Genomic DNA, 25183 nt, shown 5'->3' on the forward strand with positions numbered 1-25183 from the left:
GTACAAAAAAACATGAATGAAATATTTTATATATACAAATGTATTAAAAAATACAAAGAAAGCGAAGGAACTAAAAACACAATTTCTTGATTCCAGATTTCATAAACAGCCTGACAGGTTGTTGGTGTATCAGTAATCACATACTGTAGATGTTTCTTTTTGGACTGTTCCATTTAAAGGATTCAATTTACCCACATTTGTTAATATTGTATTGGATAAACACAGTTTGTTTGCACTCTTATGCCTGTTGAAATTCTTTTTAGGAAATATTTAAGGGTTATTATATGAGGGTTATTTATTTTAAAAACAAATTGAGAACTTAATGATAATACATAATATATGTATACAATTAATTATACATTCATATGCATAATACTGCAATAAAGGAGGTCTGATTACAATCACGGGGGGAATTATAATGTAAAATATTATCATATATAATATTAGTAAATAAAATATATAATGAAGCTAGTAGGACATTTAATATTTATATATAAAAATATAATTTATATACTGATTTATATGTTACATTCTGACTCCACCAACCCTAAGCTACAGCCACCTCGGGCAACCAATAGTTGAAGAAAGTGGGTGGGGCTTAATGTAAGTCGCATTCTTATTGGCCACACGGAGTGTCAATCAATTATTGACAAGGCGCTGGGTATATAAAGGTTACGGACCGAGTAAAGATGGCTAATAATGTGTTTTGACGGTAAGGGAACATCATTTAAATGCGTGTAGTGAAGAGAATATGAACGTTTGATGAAAATAAGATGTTCTTATGACGTTCAAGATGAAAATAGAATACGCTGTTTTATAAAGGTACGTATATAAAACATATGATTACGTCACTTCCGTCATCAGAACATGTACTTTACATATGGGCTTTCGCTGTTTAATAGGAATGACCCTTTTCTAGATAATTTCTAGATCTTTGAATATAAGTTCACTAGTTTTGAAGTGTGCAGAAATAAATATATATAAATCTAGAAAAGAAATCCGATTGTGTATTTGTATATGTAAATGAATACGTCAGTAGTATTGCCCCTAACCCCCCACCCCACACACACACACACACACACACACACACACACACACACACACACACACACACCATACCCCCCCCCCTCAATAATAACCCTTTCTTGTCTTTTTTTATTAGATATTAACTTAAGTGTCTCTGATGCCACCATGGAAGAAGGACATTACGTCACCGTTCATGGTCGAAACATCACCCAGAATGCTTTTCTGCCATCAACGCCAACCATGTCGGTCGACCGGCTGTTCCCGGCGCTGCTCGAGTGTTTCGGCATCATCCTGTGCGGCTATGTGGCCGGCCGCAGCGAGATCATCAGCGTGGGACAAACCAGGAGCCTGAGTAGCTTCGTGTCGTGCTTTGCGCTTCCGGCGCTGCTCTTTCGGAACATGGTGCAGCTCCGGTTCGACAACGTAGTGTGGCCGTTCCTGTGGAGCGTTCTGATCGCCAAGGTGTGTGTGTTCCTGCTGGTGTGTATCCTGACGCTGATGGTGGCCGGTCCGGATGGTAGGTACGGTAAAGCGGGCCTGTTTTCCATCTTCGCCACGCAGAGTAATGACTTTGCGCTGGGATATCCCATAGGTGAGCGAGGAACGTGAATGTTTGCACTCAGACACACTTTTGAATCTTTTCTTCTGGTTCACGGCTTGCCTCTCTTTCAGTGGATGCTCTGTACCACGGGTCTCACCCTGACTACACCCAGTACCTGTATCTGGTGGCTCCGGTGTCTCTGATGCTGCTGAATCCAGTGGGCTTTGCTCTGTGTGAACTCCAGCGTTGGAAGCAAAGCCCTGACCACAACCACAGCAAGCTGCACATCGTCTCCACTGTCCTTCTCCGTGTACGCTCACATCTGTAAACCGCTGGTTTCTCATTAAAAATGTTATTGCGCTTATACTGTATGTCACAGGGTTTTCTTTATTCACAGGTGCTCAAGAATCCGATCGTGTTCATGGTCCTGGTTGGGATCGCCTCCCACTTCCTGTTTGGTGGACACGTCCCTCTGTTGTTGGGGGAGTTTGTGGATGGATTGGCCGATTCGTTCGGAGGGGCTGCGCTCTTTTACCTGGGCTTGACGATGGTGGGGCGGATGAGTAAAATTACTCGCTCAACAGGGGTCACCCTCATTTTACTCCTCACGGCTAAACTGTGAGTGTCATCATACTGTAGGTATCATGAGGTTATTTCCAGGTGGTTCAGACCGTACAGTTGGTGATTTGGGGCAAACTGAAGGCATAACAGCGATGTCCTAGAATGAACATTAAGACTAGAGAGTATATATAATTACAGCAGTGTTTCGGTTTATATCTACCTTTTATATTATTTATATAACTATAACTAGATATAACTATAGTTGTAGTTATATTTATAGATTTTCATGCCACATTTATATATTGTAAATATCACGAGCAATTATGTGCAATAATCTAATAATAACAATTAGTTACATGTGCAATAACATGTGTGTGTGTGTGTGTGTGTGTGTTTTGCTCTAGTCTGTTGATGCCACTGATGTGTAAAGACATCTTGGAGCTTCTGGACACACACAATTCCACTTCTGTCAACCACACCGGTCTATCAGACTACGCTTTCCTGTATGGCATTTTACCCACAGCACCCAGCGTGGCCATTTACGCCAGTCAGTATAACATGCAGCTGGAGGTGGTGAGTTTTACTCTTACACACTTTCTGAGAGGCGAAAATAAATGTAAATAAATGTTAGAAGTAAATAATACGATCATACGATTAATTGGTTTGCCCATTAATCCGCACCGATAGTCGATAGAACTATCAGCTATCGGCAAAAATCTGTACCGATAGTTTTTCCGGGTTGCGTCTGTCACTGGAGCGGCTGAGAAGGTCCGCTGTCATTGTACTACTGTATGAGAGCGGCCTCTAGAGGCGAATCACTGACATTGCTCGCTGTTTGTTTTGGCACACAAGACTAAAGTAACAGATAAAATGAATATTTACTTTTTTTTATTTTAAATGTAAAAAATTAATAATTAGTAAACGTTAAAATTAACTAACAAACAATAAACAATACTTCTAAATAGAGGACGACCCATAGTTTACTGGTGGAACAGTCGGCTATCGGCAAAAATCCATTACGAGAGCGCCCTCTAGAGGCGAATCACTGACACCATTGGCTGTTTGTTTTTACACGCGAGACTGCATGCTGTTGCGCGCTGCACGGAAAAGTTTGGGGACCCCTGTTGTATATTGTGAACCTGTTTAGCAGGTTTATTAATTCTATTTATTGTGTGTGTTGTGTGTGTAGGTGACCTCCGGTATGGTTATCAGCACGTTACTGTCTGCCCCTGTCGTGTACCTGTCTGCATGGTTACTCTCCATCCCCTGGATGGAGGCGACGCACCTCATCTCCGAGCTGCAGGAGGTCAGCTTTAACATCAGCATCGTCAGCATCGTTGCACTGGTGAGAGTGTGTGTGTGTGTGTGTGTGTGTTGGTTTCATCCTAGTGGGCAGGGTTCCTTACCAGGGTCAGTTTGCCGTCATGTGGAAAATGCGGACTTGTGTAACAATAGATGACGTGTATAAGAACTTTACGAGGAACCAATCAGAACTCCACACTCTTGATGATTCTGATGTCTTTCATGGTGTATGTGTGTGTGTGTGTGTCCGTGTGTGCTTGTTTGTGTTCAAATTGGCACGATAGACGTGGACCGTCGCCGTCATGGTGCTCAGCAAGAAGTTCAAGACGTTGCCTCATATGTTCACGACAAACCTTTTCCTCGCTCAGGTGAGCAAACACAGGCATGCGCAGCTTTCCTTTGAATCTCCTCCTTAGCTGATCTCACCCTACCCTGAGGTGTGTGTGTGTGTCTGTTTGCTCTCGCAGCTCCTGGTGTGTGTGTCGATGAGCGTGTGGAAGTTTGCGGTTCAGCAGGAGAATGTCCTGGGACAGAGCCTTACATTCGCACTCCTATATGGAGCTTTGTACAGCACCTACATGTGGACCGGTAACGCAAACACACACAAACACACACAGTTAGAATTTTTCTGTCATATTTTACTCTCAATAAAAAATGCAGGATATTTCATGGTAAATTCCCACAAAATTGATCAACGTGTTTAAAGATCCAAACTAAATATATATATATTTTTTTTTACTAATAAAATAAAGCAGTCAGACTTTTTTTTCACTGTAAAACTGAGAAATTACATACTGTGCATGAACTTTTTTTGCCCCCAGGTTTTCTCTTTATTTTTAACTTCTTTCTTCCTCATTATTTTCTCATCAAACACATGACTTGGGGTTTCCTGTTTTCTCCATTTCCTGTTTTGTTCTTTATTAGAATAATAAAGTAGTTTTTACAGCAATATCATGATTAGGGCACCAGACTTTCATGGCTTTGACCATTTCTAACCCTGCAGCCTGAACAAGAATCACTCCTCAGTGCCCAGACGGAGCAGTTAATTAAACGATCAATAAGATAAATCGTCATTTTGTTTACTTTCACATATTTCGAATTATTTGCATTTACTTGTGAACACTGCACTTATACTGATATACTGATTTCGATGTAATAAACTGTAGGTTTGTTAGCATTCTCTCTCGCTCTGCTGAAGAAGAACGAACAGCTCAAAGTGTCACCCGTCGTCTTCATCCTCCTCGGCTGGGGGTAAGAGTGAGTGAGTGTGTGAGTGTGTGTGAGTGAGTGAGTGTGTGTGTGTGTGTGTGTGTGTGTGTGTGTGTGTGTGCGTGAGATTGTCATGATGTATAACTTTATAAGATTATGAACAACATGCTGTATATGTGTGTGTGTGTGTGTGTTTTAGGTTGCCGTTTCTTGCCGTGGGCTTGTTGCTTGCGGCTGCTGAGAGAGTGAGTGATAACGCCGATGCTGCTTTTTTCTACGGCAAGTGGCAGGTGTGTATCTGTTTTCACTCATTTTTTTCACAGACATCGTCTCTGTCCAAACACACACTCTCTCTCTCTCTCTCTCTCTCTCTCTTTCCCTCTTTCTCTCTTTCTCTTACTTTCCATCTCTCTCTCTTTCTCTCTCTCTTTCTCCCTCCCTCTCTGTCCCCTCCCTTTCTCCCTCTCTCTCCCACTCTTTCTCAGATCATCAGCAGTGCTCTGGTTTTGAGCTTCAGTATCTTCCTTGGTGGAGTGTCTCTGATGGGCCTCAGCCAGGGTTCCCAGGAGGAGCAGAATTACCAGATCCTGGGGCAGAGCGTGATGACGGGAACCACAGTGGACTTCCAAATTCCAGTTCGATCCGAGGACGACGGCTTGGAGTTCACACCATCTCACAGCAGTACGTCTCACAGCAGTACGTCTCACAGCAGTACGTCTCACAGCAGTACGTCTCACAGCAATACGTCTCACAACAGTACGTCTCATAGCAATACGTCTCACAGCAGTACGTCTCACAACAATACGTCCCACAACAGTACATCTCACAGTAATACGTCTCGCAGCAATACGTCTCACAACAGTACATCTCACAGCAATACGTCTCACAACAGTACATCTCACAGTAATACGTCTCGCAGCAATGCGTCCCACAACAGTCAGTCTCACAGAGTCTCTCTAGAGGCGAATCACTGAAGCCGGGTTCTGTTAGTTATATATTATATTATCTTTATTACTTATAATTTATTAATTATTCAGTTATATTTATTAACTAATATATTTATTTCATTTAGCACATTTTCATGATTCAGTACTTTTTTTTGTAATAAAGTTCAGTATTATTTTACATGCAGTGTTTGTTTTTTATCCTTTTTTTAAATTATTGGTTGATTAATCGGTTATAGGGAAGTACGATCCAACCTAGCTATCAGTATCAGCAAAAATAGTGATATACGTGTGTGTGTGTGTGTGTGTGTGTGTGTGTGTGTGTGTGTGTGTGTGTGTGTGTGTGTTTAGGTCCGGTTGATCCTTTTCCAGATACTACATCAGACCGTGTGCATGACACACCAGCACCTCAATCAGGCAAGATTAATACTTATATAGTGGAACCTGAACATGATCTGTGTGTCACTATTTAACCTCTGTTACAGTGCCCAAGCTTGTTAGTTGTCATTTTGTGTGTGTGTGTGTGTGTGTGTGTGTGTGTGTGTGTGTGTGTGTGTGTGTGTGTGTGTGTGGTGACTGTAGTCTCTTCATCAGGTGTAGCACTGAATGAAGCATCGTCTTGTGTGCGTGTACAGACAGAGAGACAGGTGGCGCGTCATGTGCTGCTCTGTCTTCTGCTGATTGTCAGCCTGCTCGCAGTGAGACACACACACACACACACACACACACACACACACACACACACACACAGCTCTTTATTTCAGTAAATCAGTCCACTATTGTCAGGTTTTGATAGATTGATAGAAATGTGTGAATGTCTAATCAATTAACATAAGTCTAACCATTAGCCATAAGTCTAATCAATACCCAAAAGACTAACCATTATTCATACATCTAATCAAAACCCATAAGTCTAAACATTAGCTATAATTCAAATCAACACCCTTAAGTCTAATCATTAGCCATAAAACTAATCATTAGACAAAAATCTAATCAACACCCATAAGTCTAATCCTTACCCATAGGTCTAATCAATACCCATAATTCTGATCATTACCCATAAGTCTAATCATTAGCTATAAATGTATTCAACACCCATAAGTCTAATCAACACCCATAAGTCTAATCTTTAGCTATAAATGTATTCAACACCCATAAGTCTAATCAACACCCATAAGCATGCCGTTAAAGGAAAATCATCACTGATGTATGGAACAGTGTAATAATACATGATGCGTTACTGCTGCCATCCTAAAGTTCACTCATTCCAGTTCAGCGATACCAGGGCTCGAACCCTCGACCTTCCTTTGTTACATTTTTTACTCCTTCTGTAGCAAATGAACCTGTGTTTGGGGACCCCAGCTGGTCTGAACATCACATCAACGTCAATATATTTTTTAATGAAATATTTCTCTTGCTAAAAAACAGTTTAAAAGCGAAATGGAAAAATGAATCCTAATGAAAAAGATTTCTGTGCTTTATTCATTAATCGGATCTTTTTTCTCCTGGAGTGTAGAACCTGTCCAGCTGCCTCTGGTGGCTTTTAAACAACGATCCTGGACGGCTTTACCTCGAGCTGCAGTTCTTTTGTGCTGTAGCCAATTATGGGCAGGTATGGACACACACAAACACACACACACACACACACACACACAATCTACAGAACTTACAGGTATGTTTGATATAACAGTAGTAATTACTAATTACTAAACATCTTGCACAGGGTTTAATATCTTTCGGGCTTTTCGGGCTGGATGAGGATCTGATCCTTTCACCGTTAAAAAGGAGGTGGGTGGGGAGTAGTTTCCATGGCAACCTGACACAACATTTAAGTACTAATGTAGTAAGAAATAAATTGGAGATGATTTAGTGTGTGTGTGTGTGTGGTTTTGTGTGTAGACTGGCAGCTCTTTTGGGTGGAGTACAGGAACCCATCAGAGCTCCATCCACCGTTCCAGCCGAAGAGATACGTCTGACTTGCACTCAGTTCGTCCGTTATCATAAAAATCAGTGCGTGCAGGACATAGTGCACAAGAGAAGGTTTGTACACATCGGAGAAAACTTCTGAAAACCGGAATATTCCGGATTTTAATTCTTCTTCTCATTTTGGTTTGATTTCGAGGCATCTTCCACACAGAACTGCATCCTCGCATTTACGCTCATTTTCTTTATCATGGTGAAGGTTTTTTTTTTTTACTTTCTTTTTTTCTTCACTCTGTGCATGGACTTTGGATCTCTTCCTTATTTCTTCTTTGTCTTTTCTTTCCTCTTTCGTTCCCTCTCTCAGCGGATCAGCCGAAACTCTGTCTGGATCCGTGGGTGAATCCTTGCTTTGATTGACAGGCGAACCGCCGCTCGTTTCCCGGCCTGCAAGCTTTGCGATTGGTTACCGCGTGTAGGCGTGGTCAAAGACACAAAAAGGCACCGCTACTTTTATATGAGGCTCAGCTGCAGAAGGGCGGAGTCACGATTTGTTTGCTACGTTCGTAGCATTTCTCGGACGAGTGAGTCACAGCGACACACAGTGCGACGGATTCGAACGAACGTTTTCTTCTTCTAAAATCTTTCTTTTGCATGGTGTGCCAAAGCTCAATGAGAATCAACGCTCCTTTTTAAATTTTTTTTTAATTAAACCAAGGTTTTAAAGAGCAGTGTTCGGTGTGTCAGCGATTGTGCAAATGGGCATAAAAATGTTGGTAAAAAAAAATTTCTTCAAATTGTGGCCATTCTGCTGTGTGGCAGAAATTGAAAATGAAATTATGATCAAATGCAAAGTCTGCTGCTGATATCGTGTCTGAATCCGTACTGGATAGAGGTCGACCCGGAAAAACTATCGGTATGGATTCAATCAACTATCGGCGCCGATTATTCCGATGAATCGGTCAACCTCTAAAACTGTCCATTTGATTGATGTCATGTATCATAGCACAATATTCATGCACATTACATGCACTTACTCTGAAAACAAAAAAACTGCAGGTATGCGACAAATGTCTGATACGGTGCTTACCGATTAAATGGGATTTCCTCAGTGTATATTACAGGTCTACAGTGTAAGTGCAGTTTGTTTGTACATTTAATGAAGATGCAATTTCATTTATAACTTTGTATCTATAAGGTACGTTTTGGTATTTTCTCTCATCAGGGTTTTGTGTATGCGCCGGTCGAATCTCTCAGTGCTGGAAAAATGTGATCGATCTCTCGTGTTAATTTGACTGCTGATAAAATAGCTGCTGTCTTATATTTACTTGCCCGATCGATATAAATATATGCACCCAGGTGGAGGATCACGTGGACCCGAGATAAAGACTCTTCCAGAATCCATGAACATTTGTTCAGGTGTTTCTTAAATGATGCAATAAATGTGCCACCTTACATTACATTGATATTATTATTTTATTTTATTTAACATGTAAAAACACATCATTAAATTTCCACCACTTGCTTTACCCTGCAAATTGTATCATTACTGTACATTCACTGTGTTTTACATGCTTATTTTATTCCCACTGCACTATTGGTACAGTAGGACAAAAGTAAATTGCAACTCCAATGCACCATAATAAGCATAATGTATGTTTATGATCAGAATAATGCAAGAAACCATTTGTTCTAATATAAATATTCCTCATTTTAAACCATTTCTAGGAAAGATATATTTAGTCCTAGAGTTACGTTAGTTTGACTTACGATTTTTCGATCCGGCACTTACATACATACATACATACTGTATAATATATCCTGCATTACGGTAGTGTACATTGTTCTGCTTTGCTAAATTATGTACTGTAATGTGTTAAATTATTAGCAAATCACAATATACTACACTATACTGACCACCGTTCTTTAAAACTCTTGGGTAGCTTTTCATCGTAACTCTGGGACTACCTGTATAATGTTTTAAAGAGGTCCAAATCTTTATGTATATATTGTTATTACTATATTATATATGCTGTTTCATTTGTATTCTGTCTCTATGTCCTGTTTCCCACAAGCATTTGATAAGGGCACCATAAGTGTAAAGGTAAATAAGTCTAATCACACAATCACCTCTTTGAGTATACTGACTTGGCTGTACAGTACAAGATATATTTTATGCATTATAGAAACACACAATAATAAAAAAAGCTTAAAAGGTAAAAACATTGCAATAAGAGAATCATTGTTGGCAATGCTGTTTAAAAGGGGTGCCAGTAATTTTGAAAACCAATGCACGATTTTATTTAAAGAAACATATACAAAGCCTCTGTTTGTTTGAGAAGGTTGTAATACGTTTTGATTGCATTATTAATATTAATATATTAATACCGAATTAGCAATGTTCCCAATGAAGGGTGCCAATACTTATGGATCGGCATTAAAGCGTTGAAGTACCCGGATGTGATGTGTTCGAATGATTCCCACGTGGCTATAGCGACACTTTAGGTTTTTTTTTTTTTTACATTAAAACACCAAAAAATGAAAAAAAAAATCTAATTGGCGTGGAAATGTTTTGGCTTTATAAACGATCAAATATATCTATATTTTTTTTTCAATTTAAAACGGAATCTACCCAAACGTCATGACGTGTTTCTCAGCGTCAGATTCTGACCAATGGGAAGAGTGCGCCGACTTCCGGGTTTCTTTTCGTGCCGTGGCCCAGAGTGTGGAAAGCCTGCGAGCGGCTCGACTCACTGTAATTCCCGCTCCGTTATAAGACCGAGCCGCGATTCAAGGTGATGGAAACGTGAACGCGGTTCGAGTCACGTTTATGCGTCTGTACACTACTTTTTTCTCGGGGCGTACCATCTGTTTTTGGGGTCATAATGCTGATAACGGCTAAGAAGCTAACATGCTAATTGGGTATAAATGAATGGAGGACTCGAGGAATGGAATCTGGGAATGTTTGGATGTGGGACAGAGTCAGGACACGGAGAGATCCTCGTTCTAAGAAAGGCTGCCAATGATATCAGAGTTAATGATCCGTGTTCTTAATGAAATCTGGGTTATATTTAGGTCTGCAGGTCAGCCTGGTCATCTTACACCCATCTCCCTCCCCATACTGTGCAGTGGAGGCTATTTTGGGCATCATGGCCCTCTGACATGAGCAGATCAGCCTGAAGAACCACTCAGTTAATCTCTCAATATGCACAGATTTCTCCTTGTGGATTGTTAGAGATTGATGAAGGGAAGATATTCCTGTCATGGCTCCTAAGAAGGTGTGCTCATCATGTCGTCCTCGTGTGTTCCTAACGGGTTCTCATGGGGTGTGGTTTTTCTTTTCTTTTTTTGCAGATGCCTCCAAAGAAGGGAGGAGATGGACCAAAGCCGCCTGCTATCATCGGACGGTTCGGGACCTCCCTCAAAATCGGGATTGTTGGATTACCGAACGTGGGGTGTGTCTGGGTTCTGCATGGTTTATTAATACAGTGACTGGAATGCGAGCGCGTGTGTGTGTGTGTGTGTGTGTGTGTGTTTCAGGAGTCTTCACCATGCACACATGGCATACATTTGATATCTATGATAGAAGAGTCACAGTTATATCTTTAAAATGATATGTAGTATAATGTATTGTGCATTGAGGAGCGAAGGCTGGTCCGTGTGGTTCCGATCCATCAGACGAGCTCCCGGAGCTCAAACTGCTGAAGAAGTTGATGTTTGATGGGTCACGACTGTTTTGGTAGAAAAAGGGAACCAACACAATATTAGGCAGGTGGTCATAATGTTATGCATGATATAAATGGATGGATGGACACTATGTTTAAAAATGTTGTGTTATCCGTATTCATGCCACAAGCTGACAAGGGATCAAATACTTTTTAATAAAAAAAAAATCGCTTGGGCTTTTCCTGTAGCATGGCAGCAACATATTGGCAGAGGGTTGCCATGGTTACGGTGAGGCTGTCAGCACCACGCTGAGAGCTTTTTGAGGATCGGTTTTCTCCGTGATCTTCTGATTGGTGACCAGATCTGTAAAATGTTATTGAATGTAATGGATGGTTTAAAGACTCTTTGATGTTTTTTTTTAAATCTGAAAATTAAGCTTTTCACGTCACAGTTTTGTTTTTTGTTTTTTTTTATAGTAAATCAACCTTCTTCAACGTGCTGACGAAGAGTCAGGCGGCGGCGGAGAATTTTCCCTTCTGCACCATCGACCCGAACGAGAGCCGCGTGCCGATTCCAGACGAGCGCTACGACTTCCTGTGCCAGTACCACAAACCTGCCAGGTAGCCGCATGCAAAACCCTCATCATTTATCATTTCCAACACTGTACTAATGTGACTCAGAAGGACGAGGCGTCTCAAACAGTGAATCGTTCATTTTCTACTGGACTCGCATGGGCAAAGCATCGAAATCTCCATAGGTTATGATCAGGAAACAGAATCTCTAAAATGTGCATTTGGCTTTATGCAAATGAATGTTTATTATAAGTGAAACCAAACTCAACATAGAGCACGAAGACAAAATATTTTTATGTAAAGTAATTAAGGCGTAAAATCACGTAAATCATCGGGACACCAAACGGAACTTTCTCTATGTTTCCACACGGACGGTTTTAATTGCCGGACGTGTGCATGGTGGCCGGTTTTGTTGCTTGATTCGAGACTTGGGGTGTAGTGATTAAAAAATTTGTTTTATTTATTTATTTGGACAAAATTTTATATCTGAGTAATATGTCATGAAAAATCGTGTGTTGCGTTGAAGGTTTTAATTTCGCCTCTTTTACATTTATTTATATTTTTAATAAAAACGGTCAAACGGAAACGTGTGCTGCATCAATCGCGCGTTAATTAGTGGCGTTTAAATGAATTTGAGTTAACACGTGGCCTTATTTATGCGTTTTGGGTGCATGATAATTTAAATAGATATCAGTGTTTGACTCATTAATATTATTCTATTAATAGATTGTTGTGTTAAGAGTAACATTCGAGTCTTTTCACATCAACTGATTAAGTAAAGATGATAAAAATGATAACAGGAACATTATAGTCATAATAAATCATAGTATTTTGGATACTTAAGTACATTTGAAGGCAAAAACATTTGTACTTTTACTCAATTGAAATGGAGTGATATTTTAACTGTGTATGTGTGTGTGTGTGTGTGTGCGTGCAGTAAAGTCCCAGCCTTTCTGAATGTAGTAGACATCGCCGGGTTGGTGAAGGGAGCTCACGCCGGACAGGGTTTGGGAAACGCCTTCCTCTCGCACATCAGCGCCTGCGACGCGATCTTTCACATGACACGTGAGTCTCCGCTCTACGGATGGGGGGAGGAGTGTGTTAGTTTGCTCCATCAGAATGTTTTCTTGGAAGTAATATATGCAATATTCAGATGGATTCAGCCATTATAACTCATTTGCATGTTTTGTGTGTGTGTGTGTGTGTGTGTGTAAATGCGCAGGAGCCTTCGAGGATGAAGACATCATCCACGTAGAAGGCTGTGTGGACCCGGTGCGGGACATCGAGATCATTCACGAGGAGCTCAGGATGAAGGACGAGGAGATGATCGGGCCAATTATAGACAAGCTGGAGAAAACGGCCGTGAGGGGCGGAGACAAGAAACTCAAACCTGAATACGTAAGCGAATTGTTTTTACCACAAACATCTTTAGGGATTTTGAAGAGTGAAAATAATAATAAATCTTTTTCTTTTATTTAAACAGGACATTATGTGTAAAATCAAGTCGTGGGTGGTGGACGAGAAGAAACACGTTCGGTACCACGAATGGAACGACAAAGAGGTGACGTCATTTCACGTTATATAAAATGACCGCATTATTCGAGGGCCCAGGATGCGGAACTGATTTGAGCGAGGGCCGTTTGGATCTACAGTCGTCCCGCGAGCTAACCGTTTTTTCACCCTCTGTAGATCGAGGTGCTGAATAAATACCTCTTCCTGACATCCAAGCCCATGATTTATCTGGTGAATCTCTCGGAGAAAGATTACATCAGGAAAAAGAACAAATGGTGAGTCGCGGTGTTTCAGAACGCTTTCGTGTAAGCAGTGTAGCATCGGAACCACCGTGTGTTCCTCAGCCTTTTGTGATCTTCTCCAGAGCTTGGCGAGAAGGTTTCAGTAGTGAGACAGGAAGTGAAATGTCATGATGAGGTTTCTGTAGATCTGAGCTCATGAACTGAGCCGTGAAATGAAACTGCAGAGTGGCAGTAACGCCACGTGGTCTTGAGGTTAAATCATATTGTGTATAGTGGAATGAAATCATGTTCTCAGAAGCCGAGTCGAAAATTAAGAAATCAAGCAGATCGATTATAACTGGTTATTTAGAGTGTAATTACTGAATCATTACTTATTGTCTGCTCTTGTGTTCTCTGTATTCAGTGAATTAATAAACCAGGGTTTGGTAAATTTGTTAATTCACTGGTAATTGGTCAAAAGTTTTGTAGAGTTTCCAGGATTATACATCTTTAAATGCTCCTCAATTCCTCCTATATCCATTGTCCATTTCATCAGGACCTACATGAACATTTAACAATACACTATATGAAGATATAAGTGTCTGTTTTTTGAGCATTTCACATTTAGTCCCCATTTGTTGTTAGAAGAACCTTCACTCTTCCACTAGATGCTCCACGAGATCTTATGGAGATGTTTGAGTAGTCAGGTACAGATGTTAGTGAGGCGAGGAGGCCTGGGGTGCAATCAGCATTCACATTCATCCCAAAGGGTTGAGGGTCAGATCTCCAAAGCCGAACCCATGGAAAGTACCCCTGGTGATGTCAAAGTTTGGAGACTCGCTCTGTTCACTAGAAAGTACTTTTACAATTTGAAAGTATTCTTTCATTTTTTTTTTTCATCTTTCATGAAGATCATGTTGTTTCCGGTGAGAAACCCGCGTGTGAGGAGAGCATGGTGACGTGGTAACGCACGTGGTCAGAACAGCACCAGTTGCACGGCTCCTGATGTACACACGGTGGCACTTATTAAGGGTCGGCGCCCCGTGACTGCGCGTTTAGCCTTGTGCTGCCACCTGTTGCCGTTTTAAAGAACTCACCTCGTATCATCATGGAGCTGGCTTTGTTCACAGGGGCGTAGTCATGATGGAACAGGTTTGGGGCTCCTAGTTGATGTAAAAGGATAATTTAATTCTACAGCATCGTCCGATACAATTGTGTTCCTCCGACTTTGTGGTTGCAATTCGGGAAAAAGAACCACACGTGGCTCCGAATGCTTTTGCCCATTCAGTGTTTTCCCTCTGGAGCTGTGCAGGAATTGTTTATTTGTTTATCAGAAGTAGTTATGATGTGATTCCCGGCAGGTTGGTGAAGATTAAGGACTGGGTAGACGCTCATGACCCGGGCGCTCTGGTGATCCCCTTCAGCGGAGGGTTCGAGAGCAAACACCAGGACATGGACGATGAAGAGAAAAAGAAGTTCTGCGAGGAAAATAAAACCCAGAGGTCAGCTCTGATTTCATTTCACACATTCGGTTTCCATAAATCATCAACCATGTGATCCAGTTCTACTCCTCAGGAGGTTTTTCCCCACAACCTTTTTCTTATCTTTTTTTCTCTCAACCGTTCAGATGTGTGATAAAAGACAGGAGTCATAGTTCCGTGTTCCTGAATATTCCACCATTGAGTTCTGATTAAATTCATAACTGTACATGATCAGAACCATGAGCCTGTAAATCACATCCAGTCTGGTTTTATAGACACAAATCACAGTGATGTTCCTGTCATTAGATGTTCAATACATTCAGTTTGATTAGAAAAAAAAACAGGTCCTTCCTTCCATCCATTCTTCATTCTATTCTTCCTTCTTTCCTATTTACCCTCCTTCAATTCCTCCTTCCTTTTTATTCCTTCCTTCTATTCTTCCTTCTTTCCTACCAATCTACTTTCGATCCTTCTTTCCTACCTGCTTGCTTCCTTCATTCCATCCTTTCTTTTCCTTTCCACCCACCTGCCTTTTCTCCTTCCTTTCTACATTCTTTCCTTCCTTATTTGCTTCCAAACTACCTACCTTCCTTCCTTCCTTCCATCTTTTCTAGCAACCTACTTTCAATCCTTCTTTCCTTTCCATCCTTTCCTTCCTGTCCACCTTTTTTTCCATTCTTCCTTCTTTTAATTCTGCCTAACTACAGACCCTCTTTCCTTCCTTCCTCCCTACATTCCTTTATTACCAACCTACTTTTGATCCTTCTTTCCTTCCTAACTACCGACCTACCTTCTCTCCATTTTTCCTTTCTTTCTTCCACCCCTACATCCTTTGTTCCTTCCTCTTATTCCACCTATCTTTCTATTCTAACATGTGTTTGTGTTTCCGCTTTAGTGTTTTGACTAAGATCATTAAAAGCGGTTACGCCGCACTGCAGCTGGAGTATTTCTTTACTGCGGGACCTGATGAAGTGCGCGCATGGACCATCAGGGTAACCACACACACACAGGAGCAATTTGGGTTCTGTTTGTAGTTGATGGACATGGGGTTTATGTAGATGATGGTCTGGACTGTTACTGTACAGCCTCACGTGTGGGAAAGCTGTAAGATGATGTAAATTGTCTGAAGATGTTTATTTGCTCTGTGTGCTGTTTTAACCTACAGAAAGGCACCAAGGCTCCTCAGGCTGCTGGTAAGATCCACACAGACTTCGAGAAAGGCTTCATCATGGCTGAGGTCATGAAGTTCACAGATTTTAAAGAAGAAGGCAGCGAGAATGCTGCTAAGGTAAGACCGCGGCTTCTGGTTCAGAAGTTATAAATGCAAAAAGGAATGTTATTAAAGAATAAAAATGTCTTTGTCTCACGATATGAGAAAATACATTTGCTTTTAATATCGTCCCCGATTTCCAGGCCGCAGGAAAGTACAGACAACAGGGAAGGAACTACGTGGTGGAGGACGGTGACATCATCTTCTTCAAGTTCAACACACCCAATCAGCCGAAGAAGAAATGATGTCATTCGTTTTAAAGTGGCAATGATTGGCTGGATTTGTACCATGAGGAAGGAGGAGGGACTATGCTGCAGATGTGAGGAATTACCCATGAGGTTCATTCACTTTTGACTTTGGAACATTCAGTTTATCCAAACACACACACACAACTATCAGTTTCTGTATGTGTGGGGTTTTTTTTGGACAATTGTTACTCATATCTGATCTATTTGTGGTTAATTTTACGGCTTTACGATTAAACGCTGCATGTCACACGGCAGAAGCAGAGACCCAAAGCTAATAAATACACTTCTCCAAACTACAAGTGCATGACTTATTTCTTTTTTTCAGTTGAAATGTGCATTATCGTGGTGGCTAGAACCCAAAAATGAGTAAAAAACTAAAACACTGGAGCGGATCGGATTCGAGTTATTTTTTCGGAGACATCATTAATAAAAAAAAAACTTACAAAAAAAAACCTATCTGTTGAAAGTAGTTTTCTGTGAAAACGTGAAAACATCTGTGCTGCGATCCAAAGCCAGTAGATGGAGATGATGTTCCTTTTTTTTTTTTTTTTTTTTAAAAGCAAACCTCCAGAAACAACCAAGTCCAATTCTCGTTTGAATTATATCCCCCAAATCTGGAAAGAAAATGCACTTAATCAAATCCAGAGTTAAAATGCAGGACTGTATATTGACTAAAGAGCTCTCTGAAGATGTTCCATTCCGATTTTTCTGAAACTTTGGCCATGTTTAGCTAAAAAGGATTCCAAACGTTATGACCGCCTGTCTACTATTGTGTTGGTCCTCTTTTACTGGCAAAACAGTCGTGACCCGTCGAGCATCAACAGCATGAACAACTTCAGCAGTTTGAGCTACAGGAGCTCGTCTGTTGGATCGGACCACACGGACCAGCCTTCGCTCCTCACGTGCATCAATGAGCCTCAGCCGCCTGTGACCCTGTCGCCGGTTCACCACTGTTCCTTCCTTGGAGCACTTTTGATAGATTCTGACCACTGCAGACCAGGAACATCCCACAAGACCTGCAGTTTTGGAGACGTTCTAACCCAGACGTCTAGACGTCACAATTTGTCAAACTCGCTCAAATCCTTACGGCCAATTTTTCTGCTTCTAACATCAACTTTGAGGAAATGTTCAGAAGATGAAGAGATCATCAGTGTTATTCACGTCACTGTTCAGAATTTTAGTTATTTCTGATAACTTACAATGATTTCCCTCAGACTAAAAGTAAGTAGTTGCTGATTGGTTAGTATTGGTTTAATACAATAATATAATCAATAATAATAGTGGCACAACAAATACACTATTGCCGTAAGTTTGTGGACACCCGACAATTTTACTCATATGCTCAGAGTTCTTACTCGAACTTCCACCACAGAATCGCACTGCTGTATCAAACGTCTCAAAGCTGTAGGATTAGAATTTCACTTTACAGAAACTCCAAAGCTCAAACCTGTTCCAACATGAAAAGCGATGCTTTGTGCATAAATTGAGCTCTGTGTAGACGAAGTGGGTTAAAGGTGAGGTGGAACTTCTCAGAACCCTGACCTCCTCACCCGCCCTGAACACCTGGAACACCGAGAGCAGCCCAGACCTCCTCGTACTCGTTCACATCTGACCTCACTAATGCTGAACTAGAATCTATCGTTTGAGCTTCCTGGAAAAATGGAATTCAGCAAGGACGTGTGGTTGTGATGGTTTTAGGATGTAGAATGTAGATGTAAAATAAATTCTCAGATAAAAATAAACTTCACAGTCAATAAAAGAGTTATTACACTGTGGACACATCCGGGTTCTGCAGCTGTATCCGCAAACTAGTTTGTTTACCCATGTGTGTAAACTGACACCTTGCAGTGCCTGCGGGGTGTGTGTGTGCGAGTGTGTGTTTTCCAAATGGCTGTTATTGCGCTCAACACAGACGGCTTTTGTTTCAAACTTGTATTTTAGTCCTCTAGGACTCGTACACTCCTGAGAACAACGCCTCTGCTTTTCACATCCTCATGCCCCATCAAAGTCCACCACTACGTGTTTATCACAAACGTACACCATCTGGGTTGCCAAATCTTTTCCAAGACTAAATGGCATCATTGCATCTATCAAACGCTTTCTGTTAAAAGTTTGCCTGCTTTTCTTAACACCATTAAACAGCTCCTCCAATCCAGAAGGACCTATCGGAACATGTGCACCAGAGCCAGCAGTTTCAGAGCCAGGTTTTTTTCATCTACTATCACCCTACTGAACTCCACACTAGACTGCTTGGACCCTGATGGTTTACTGATTCTACTGCCAGTAATCATCATGCAGTTTTGCATCTTCTCTGGATAATTATATAACTGTATAGAATGGTACATTATCTTCTACAAGCTGTTTGATTTGGACATATCTTTATATTGTCTGTATATACACTGTGTATAACTTTTGTACAGATCATCTGTCTCCAATGATTGATATATATATATATAGAGAGAGAGAGAGAGAGAGAGAGAGAGAGAGAGAGAGAGAGATGTGTTTCTGCACACTGACCAGTGCCTTTAATGTTTTACATAAACGTACATATTTATCTGCATTCCATTGCTGCTACATTTCTTTACTCTGTACCTGAACTACAGACTGGCTATAAAGTTGTCGGCCATATGGGCGAACAACAAACAGGAAACAGTGGTGAGGTTTGAGTTTGACTGACACAAGCGTCGAGCCAATCAGAGACGAGAAAACACAAGCGTCCGAGCCAATCAGAAACTGAGAAGACAAGTCGCGCGGCCAAACTTTAAAAAATAAAATAAACGAACGAAAGAAACGAAAAAGCGGGGGAGAAGGCGGGACTTCCGCTATGTGAAGAGAGCGACTTCCGTGATCCAAGCTCGAAGCCCCGCCTTCCGCGTTTCCAGCCCCGTCAATCAAACTAAAAAAAAAAGGGGGAAAAAAAAAAAAAGGAAAAAAAAAAAAAGCCCGAGCCGAAGCTCCGCGCGCAGCCCGCCTTCGGTTAAAGCCACAGCCATGTTTGGAGTTTAAATGAACGCAGAACCGCGGTGTTTTTTAGGCCTTTCCGCGCTATGACTGGTACGTAACAACATTCAGCCGATCGAAGCGCAGCCGCGCCGGAGAGCCCGGAGCAGGATGGCGCTTAGCAGCGCTTAGCTTTAGCCGAACTCTTTAATCTTTTCCCCCTCCTTCACTCAAAAGCTAATGCTAGCACTTAGCTAAGCTAGTTAGTTAGCCTCTGACTTTAACAAAGTGAAACACCCGAGCGGGGGAAAAGCGACAGCAGCGGAAGAGGGTGAGGAGGGAAAACCGGGGGGATTCGCTTTAAATCTTAACTCAGGATGGAGCTCTGAAGTGAGTTTATAAAGAAACCTGGAAGTCGCTGAGAAATTCATTTTCGCCCTGTTGGTTGTTTTCTGTCTTTCTTTTTCTCTCCCTCTCTCTATCTCTCTCTCTCTCTTTCCCCCCACAGCCCCGGAACAGCCAGCGAAGCAGCAGGAAATGGCTGCCTTGGACGCGGATGGCGGTCACAGCGACTTTTTGCAGCCCGCCTCAGGAACCGCAGCCTCGGATCAGGTATTTCTCCACCACACCCTCTCACACAATCTCCCCCGAGCTCCGGTGCGAGTCCCTCGCGTTTTAATGAACCGCCGAAGGGGGGACGAGAAATATAACGCGCTGAGGGAGCCGAGATTCAAAGCCGCTTCCCGTGAGCCTTCGGTCTGTACGGCCACCCACTTTCTTAGGCTCATAAAACCCGCCCATTGTGGGTCGGACAGCCCCGGCACACCGGCGCGCTCAACCCGCTTACACCTGCACTGCTCTGGCCGCTGCTCCGGTCAGCACCCCACCCACCTCTCTCTCTCTCTCTCTCTCTCTCTCTCTCTCTCTCTCTCTTTCCTTTTCCCAGGTCTCTGTCCATCTCACTTTATCCATCTGTCTGTCCGTCTGTCTGTTTTTCTCTGGCTGTTTTACCTCTGTGTCTCTCTTTATTTCTTACTTTGTCTTTCTCTCTCTCTCTCTCTCTCTCTCTCTCTCTCTTTTTTGTTTTTCTTTGTCTGCCCTTTTCTCTCTGTCTGTCTTGTTCTCTTATCTATTTTTTCTTTCTTTTACTCTCTCCCTCTCATTCTCCTCCTGATACTGTAATGTAATAATGAAGTGTTGATCAGCGTGTTATTAAAGAAAATCATGTTCATGAGCAAAAACACTGGAACGCACCAGAACACAGTGAAGATTGTGGAATGTGAAATCTTGCACAAGCACGCAGAACGATCGAGTTCAGCTGATAAAGCCCCGAGGAGCTTGTGATTTTTTTCCCCAAATCCAGCAGTAACCTCTTATTCTGTTTGTGTTTTTAATGAGCAGTTGAACTGTATATATTTGTTATGACAAATCTGGTATTAAAATTTCTTATTAAAGCACAGGGAAAGCGTTTCTCTGCTCAGTTTTCAATACTTCGAACAAAACATGCTTAATTAAAAGTTAATTTACTGATTTTAAAAAGTGGAAGTACACAAAAAACTACTTCATTACAGTAACGCGAGCAAATGCAATTTGTTACTTTCTACTGCTGAAAGTTATGAGGTTGTTTCCCCCCCCAAACAACCCTCATGACTCATTTACAGTTGTACAACCTGCAATTCACTGAACCGAATCTGCTTACACAACCCCATCAGTGTAACATTAGTAATCATATGATTCTCTGTTCCTGCAGATGTTTAACCATGTGCCTTCATTGTGAACTAATGTTTGCAGAAGTGTGTGTGATGTACTTTATTTACTGTGTCCATCATAAGCATGTACACTAGGGGGCAGTGCTGCGCACACCAAAACCAGAAAAATATTTTTTTTTTTTTTTTTTTTTTTTTTTGCCGTCACTTTCCAGGATAATCTTTGTCACCCATTTCCTGTTTTTACAGTTGTTATAAGAATCGTCATATAATTATACAGCATCATTTTGTGTCATTTTGTAACGTTCAGGAAAAATCCCTGCTTTCGTAGAACTTGCATTCGATTTCACTGATTTCACGTTTCTTCCAAAGCAGACAACAGACCTCACGTCCATCCAGCTCACAGGCTCGTCCGACCGCTGGGAGGTACTCACTCCGGTTTCCACTGGTAAAGAGGACTCTGGGGTGGTACACTTGCCTAGCGGAGGGATCGTGGGCACCAACGGGCAATACGTGGTGCCGCTTCAGACTTTATCCGGTCAGAGCCAGCCTGTTTTTGTCACTGCTGGGACAGACGGCGTGAGCGCCAACGGCATTCAGTACCAGGTCATCCCACAGCTCCAAAGCGGCGACGCGACATCACTGGGTTACACTACAGCTGCAAGCGACGGCAGCGCACTGGGCACGGATATTGCAACGAATCCCAACGACCTGCAGGGTTTGCTGGCACAGACCGGACACGTGCAGCAGATTCAGGGGGTCTCGTTGGCAGGAAGTGGGTTCACAGGGCAGGGCCAGATGGTGGCTAACATGCCGGTCGGATTGCCCGGGAACATCACGTTTGTGCCGATTAACAGCCTGAGCAACGCAGACTTGGAGTCCCTGGGCCTGGCTGGAGCTCAGACCATCGCCACAGGCGTCACAGCTGATGGTCAGCTCATAATTACGGGCGACAGCACGGTCCAGAACGCTCTGGATAAATCCAACAACGGCAACAGTACCAACACTTACGTTCCCCAGACGTCCACCTCCACCTCTGCCTCCTCCTCTTCTACCGTCACATCGCTCCCTGAGACGATAGACGGCACTGGGGTTCTGACCCAAGCCACGGCTGTTTCGGCCGGGCAACAAGATCCGTCCTTCGTCCAGCAGAACCACGTGCCTACCTCCGTCCCGGCAAACGTCGAACCCATGGTGCAGCTAGTGCCCGCGCAGACACAGGACGGCACGATGCAGGCGCTCCAAAGCGTGCAGCTGCTCAACGCTGGCACCTTCCTAATCCAAGCGCAGACCGTTTCACCTACAGGCCAGATCCAGTGGCAGACTTTCCAGGTGCAGGGTGTGCAGAACCTCCAAAACCTGCAGATTCCTGGGGCTGGCGGAATGGCATCCCCTCAGATCACCATCGCCCCCGTGCAGACGTTGGCGTTCGGACAGCCTGGCACCAGTGTGGCCACTGGACACATCCCCAACCTGCAGACGGTCACAGTCAACTCCATTGCGCAGGCAGAGCAGGCCATGGAGAGTCCCTCAGGTACACACACTGCATTTTCTGGATTGGAACCATTTCATGGATACTGTAAGTTAAAATACCGTGATACTGAATAAATCTTGTAAAATTGTAGAGAAAAAAATAAAAATGCTATCTTTTCAAAAGTGTTCTCTCTCTCTCTCTCCATTCCTCAGACATTCACATCAAGGAGGAACCAGACTCGGATGATTGGCCTCTGAGCGGAGACTCCACCTTGAACCCCAGCGACCTGTCGCACCTCCGGGTACGGATGCTAGATGAGGAGAACGAGGGGGTGGGACAGGAGGGCAAGAGGCTCCGGAGAGTGGCTTGTACCTGCCCTAACTGCAAAGAGGCAGGGGGGAGGTGAGGCACACACACACACACACACACACACACACACACACACACACACACACATCCAAAAAGAATAAGATAACAATAACAATTAATATTTATTTCAGTTCTAAAAAGTCATTAGAATAGACAAACAAGTCTATTTCTGCCATTCAACATTTGCTACATTGTTTGTTTGTGTGTGTGTGTGTGTGTGTGTGTGTGTGTGTGTGTGTGTGTGTGTGTGTGTGTAGAGGCTCAGGTATGGGCAAGAAGAAGCAGCACATTTGCCACATCCCCGGCTGCGGGAAGGTGTACGGTAAAACGTCTCACCTTCGCGCCCACCTGCGCTGGCACTCGGGCGAGAGACCCTTCATCTGCTCCTGGAGTTACTGTGGCAAGAGATTCACACGCAGCGACGAGCTCCAGCGCCACCGCAGGACACACACAGGTATGACCCGACGTACCAGTCACACTACCTCAGGGTTTCCGTGGAGTTTAAATTAAACATTTACATTTTTAGTCCATAAATAGACATAAATTTGATGTTTAAGGTCTTAAATCATTTTAAACAGGTCTTAATCTTTCTGATGTCCATGTAATTCTGCCTCTAACGCCCTTCAAAATGCTCATGCAGCACTTTACCACTGAGGGTTTTTTTGTGTGTGTGTGTTTCGTTTGCTCTGTGTTGTAGTTCAGCTATCGGGAAGTGCGAGCTGAGCGATAATTTAGCTTGATTTAGGCCAGTTCATAAATTGTATTCTTAATGGTTCATAAAGTATTGAAAAGCCTTAAATTTGACTGTGTGAAACCTGCAGAAACCTTGTACCCTCTAAACCCTGAACACAAATCCTTCAAATCGACTCTTTTTCCCCCACAGGAGAGAAGAAGTTTGTGTGTCCGCAGTGCTCGAAACGCTTCATGCGCAGCGACCATTTAGCCAAACACATTAAAACTCACCTGAACAAAAAAGGGCTCAACTCCGCCCCCGCACCAGGACAGAACGACGCCAACGCCCCGCTGGACAGCATCATCACCGGGGGCGGGCCCACGATCATCCTGACCAGTCTGCCCCAGTCTGGCACTCAAGACATCCTTTCAAACTCTGACCTCCCTCTTCAGCTGGTCACTGTGTCTGCCAATGAGGTCATGGAGTGACCAATAAACGTGCCCACTTCCACAGCTAGCTTTTCACTATCAATTTTTTATATATATATATATATATATATATATATATATATATATATATATATATATATATATATATATATATATATATATATATATAATAAATATAAATATATAAAATATATATTTTAAAAAGTATCAATTTATGCTCTGTAGCAGTCTTTTGTACAAATTGGGTGGGGAACAGGGGCAGGGGCATTAAATGTGATTTGGATCTCCACACACACACACACACACACACACACATGCATATTCAGTATATATGGATACACACTAACACAGAAATGCCTTATTTTGTATCATACCATACTCTGTAAGCATACGATGCTGGACTTGCATGGATTTTTACTTTCTCCTGATCAAATGACGAACATAAGCGTGTGAATGAATGATATGGTACAGGGATGTGTGTGTGTGTGTGTGTGTGTGTGTCTGAGAGGGAGAGAGTGTGTGTTTTCGATGTTTTGCGTGAATTTGGCAGCAGGAGAGAGAAAGTCCTCAGAGTCTGTAAAGATTCAAGAATCTCTCCTTCTCTCGCTCTCTCTCTCTTTCTCTCGCTCTCTCGTTCTTTCTCTCTCTCTGCTAGCCTCGGTCCAAACGTGTCCACTCTTTTATTACGTTTCCGAGGATTGACTCTGCTTTCCTCACACGCTTTGTCGCATGATTGGAGAATTTGTTTATTTTATTTTTTTTTTTTTATATAAATATCATCCATATGCAACTCGGGCGACAGCATCAGTCTTGTAATACTTGTATTTTATTTTAAATTGTTTTCTTATATATCTGATGTGTTTCCTTAATTTTGTTTTCCCTTCTTTCCTCGTTTTTTTCCCCCTATTTTTGGCTTCTTCAATCTCCAAGATTTTGTTTATAGCCACAATTTATTTTAGTATATAACTGATCGTCATATCATGGACTTTCGCGGAATAATTACTTTTAAAATGTGTAAAATTGTATGTTACTTTTATATATTTTTTTTTTCCAAAACAAACAATTAAAATCAGAATCCTTCCTATAACTTGGATACTCA

The 25183-nt window shown here is 42.3% G+C and overlaps 3 protein-coding genes across 19 annotated transcripts; all 3 read left to right on the plus strand.

Moving 5' to 3' along the window:
- Positions 1-622: 622 nt before the first annotated feature.
- gpr155b (G protein-coupled receptor 155b) lies at positions 623-9041 on the plus strand. Of its 12 annotated transcripts, none has more exons than XM_046856469.1 (17): positions 623-712; positions 1163-1618; positions 1699-1877; positions 1965-2185; positions 2533-2701; positions 3318-3473; positions 3715-3798; positions 3898-4018; positions 4597-4681; positions 4839-4929; positions 5125-5395; positions 5935-6000; positions 6166-6281; positions 7100-7195; positions 7307-7371; positions 7483-7623; positions 8863-9041. In XM_046856469.1, exons 1-17 carry the CDS (start codon positions 700-702, stop codon positions 8990-8992), a joined length of 2460 nt encoding a protein of 819 aa, XP_046712425.1. In that variant the 5' UTR covers positions 623-699; the 3' UTR covers positions 8993-9041. The 12 variants fall into 12 exon arrangements, with proteins under 12 accessions (XP_046712425.1, XP_046712367.1, XP_046712376.1 ...); XM_046856411.1 differs by having other exon boundaries at positions 7927-8963; XM_046856420.1 differs by having other exon boundaries at positions 5125-5380; positions 7927-8963.
- Positions 9042-10163: 1122 nt separating this feature from the next.
- Positions 10164-16769, plus strand: ola1 (Obg-like ATPase 1). Its single transcript, XM_046859518.1, has 11 exons — positions 10164-10298; positions 10858-10958; positions 11646-11789; positions 12679-12806; positions 12964-13139; positions 13225-13302; positions 13431-13528; positions 14836-14976; positions 15851-15947; positions 16121-16243; positions 16369-16769. Exons 2-11 carry the CDS (start codon positions 10858-10860, stop codon positions 16468-16470), a joined length of 1188 nt encoding a protein of 395 aa, XP_046715474.1. The 5' UTR covers positions 10164-10298; the 3' UTR covers positions 16471-16769.
- A 2493-nt stretch (positions 16770-19262) lies between these two features.
- Positions 19263-24880, plus strand: sp3b (Sp3b transcription factor). Of its 6 annotated transcripts, none has more exons than XM_046857897.1 (6): positions 19263-19803; positions 19922-20025; positions 21495-22653; positions 22806-22995; positions 23220-23416; positions 23846-24880. In XM_046857897.1, exons 2-6 carry the CDS (start codon positions 19951-19953, stop codon positions 24121-24123), a joined length of 1899 nt encoding a protein of 632 aa, XP_046713853.1. In that variant the 5' UTR covers positions 19263-19803; positions 19922-19950; the 3' UTR covers positions 24124-24880. The 6 variants fall into 6 exon arrangements, with proteins under 6 accessions (XP_046713853.1, XP_046713819.1, XP_046713836.1 ...); XM_046857863.1 differs by having other exon boundaries at positions 19263-19527; XM_046857880.1 differs by having other exon boundaries at positions 19264-19803; positions 21492-22653.
- Positions 24881-25183: the final 303 nt, after the last annotated feature.

Source organism: Silurus meridionalis, chromosome 1 (assembly GCF_014805685.1).
Source record: "Silurus meridionalis isolate SWU-2019-XX chromosome 1, ASM1480568v1, whole genome shotgun sequence".
NCBI classification, from domain to species: domain Eukaryota; kingdom Metazoa; phylum Chordata; class Actinopteri; order Siluriformes; family Siluridae; genus Silurus; species Silurus meridionalis.

Coding starts and splice junctions, on each gene's coding strand:
- gpr155b (XM_046856411.1), top strand. Junction 4,019..4,596: donor CAGCACCTACATGTGGACCG/GTAACGCAAACA, acceptor AATAAACTGTAG/GTTTGTTAGCATTCTCTCTC. Junction 7,624..7,926: donor GACATAGTGCACAAGAGAAG/GTTTGTACACAT, acceptor TTTGATTGACAG/GCGAACCGCCGCTCGTTTCC.
- ola1 (XM_046859518.1), top strand. CDS start 10,858: ATGCCTCCAAAGAAGGGAGGAGATGGACCAAAGCCGCCTGCTATCATC. Junction 10,959..11,645: donor GTTGGATTACCGAACGTGGG/GTGTGTCTGGGT, acceptor TTTTTTTTATAG/TAAATCAACCTTCTTCAACG. Junction 15,948..16,120: donor TGCGCGCATGGACCATCAGG/GTAACCACACAC, acceptor TTTAACCTACAG/AAAGGCACCAAGGCTCCTCA.
- sp3b (XM_046857856.1), top strand. Junction 20,026..21,491: donor GAACCGCAGCCTCGGATCAG/GTATTTCTCCAC, acceptor TTTCTTCCAAAG/CAGACAACAGACCTCACGTC. Junction 22,654..22,805: donor GGCCATGGAGAGTCCCTCAG/GTACACACACTG, acceptor TCCATTCCTCAG/ACATTCACATCAAGGAGGAA.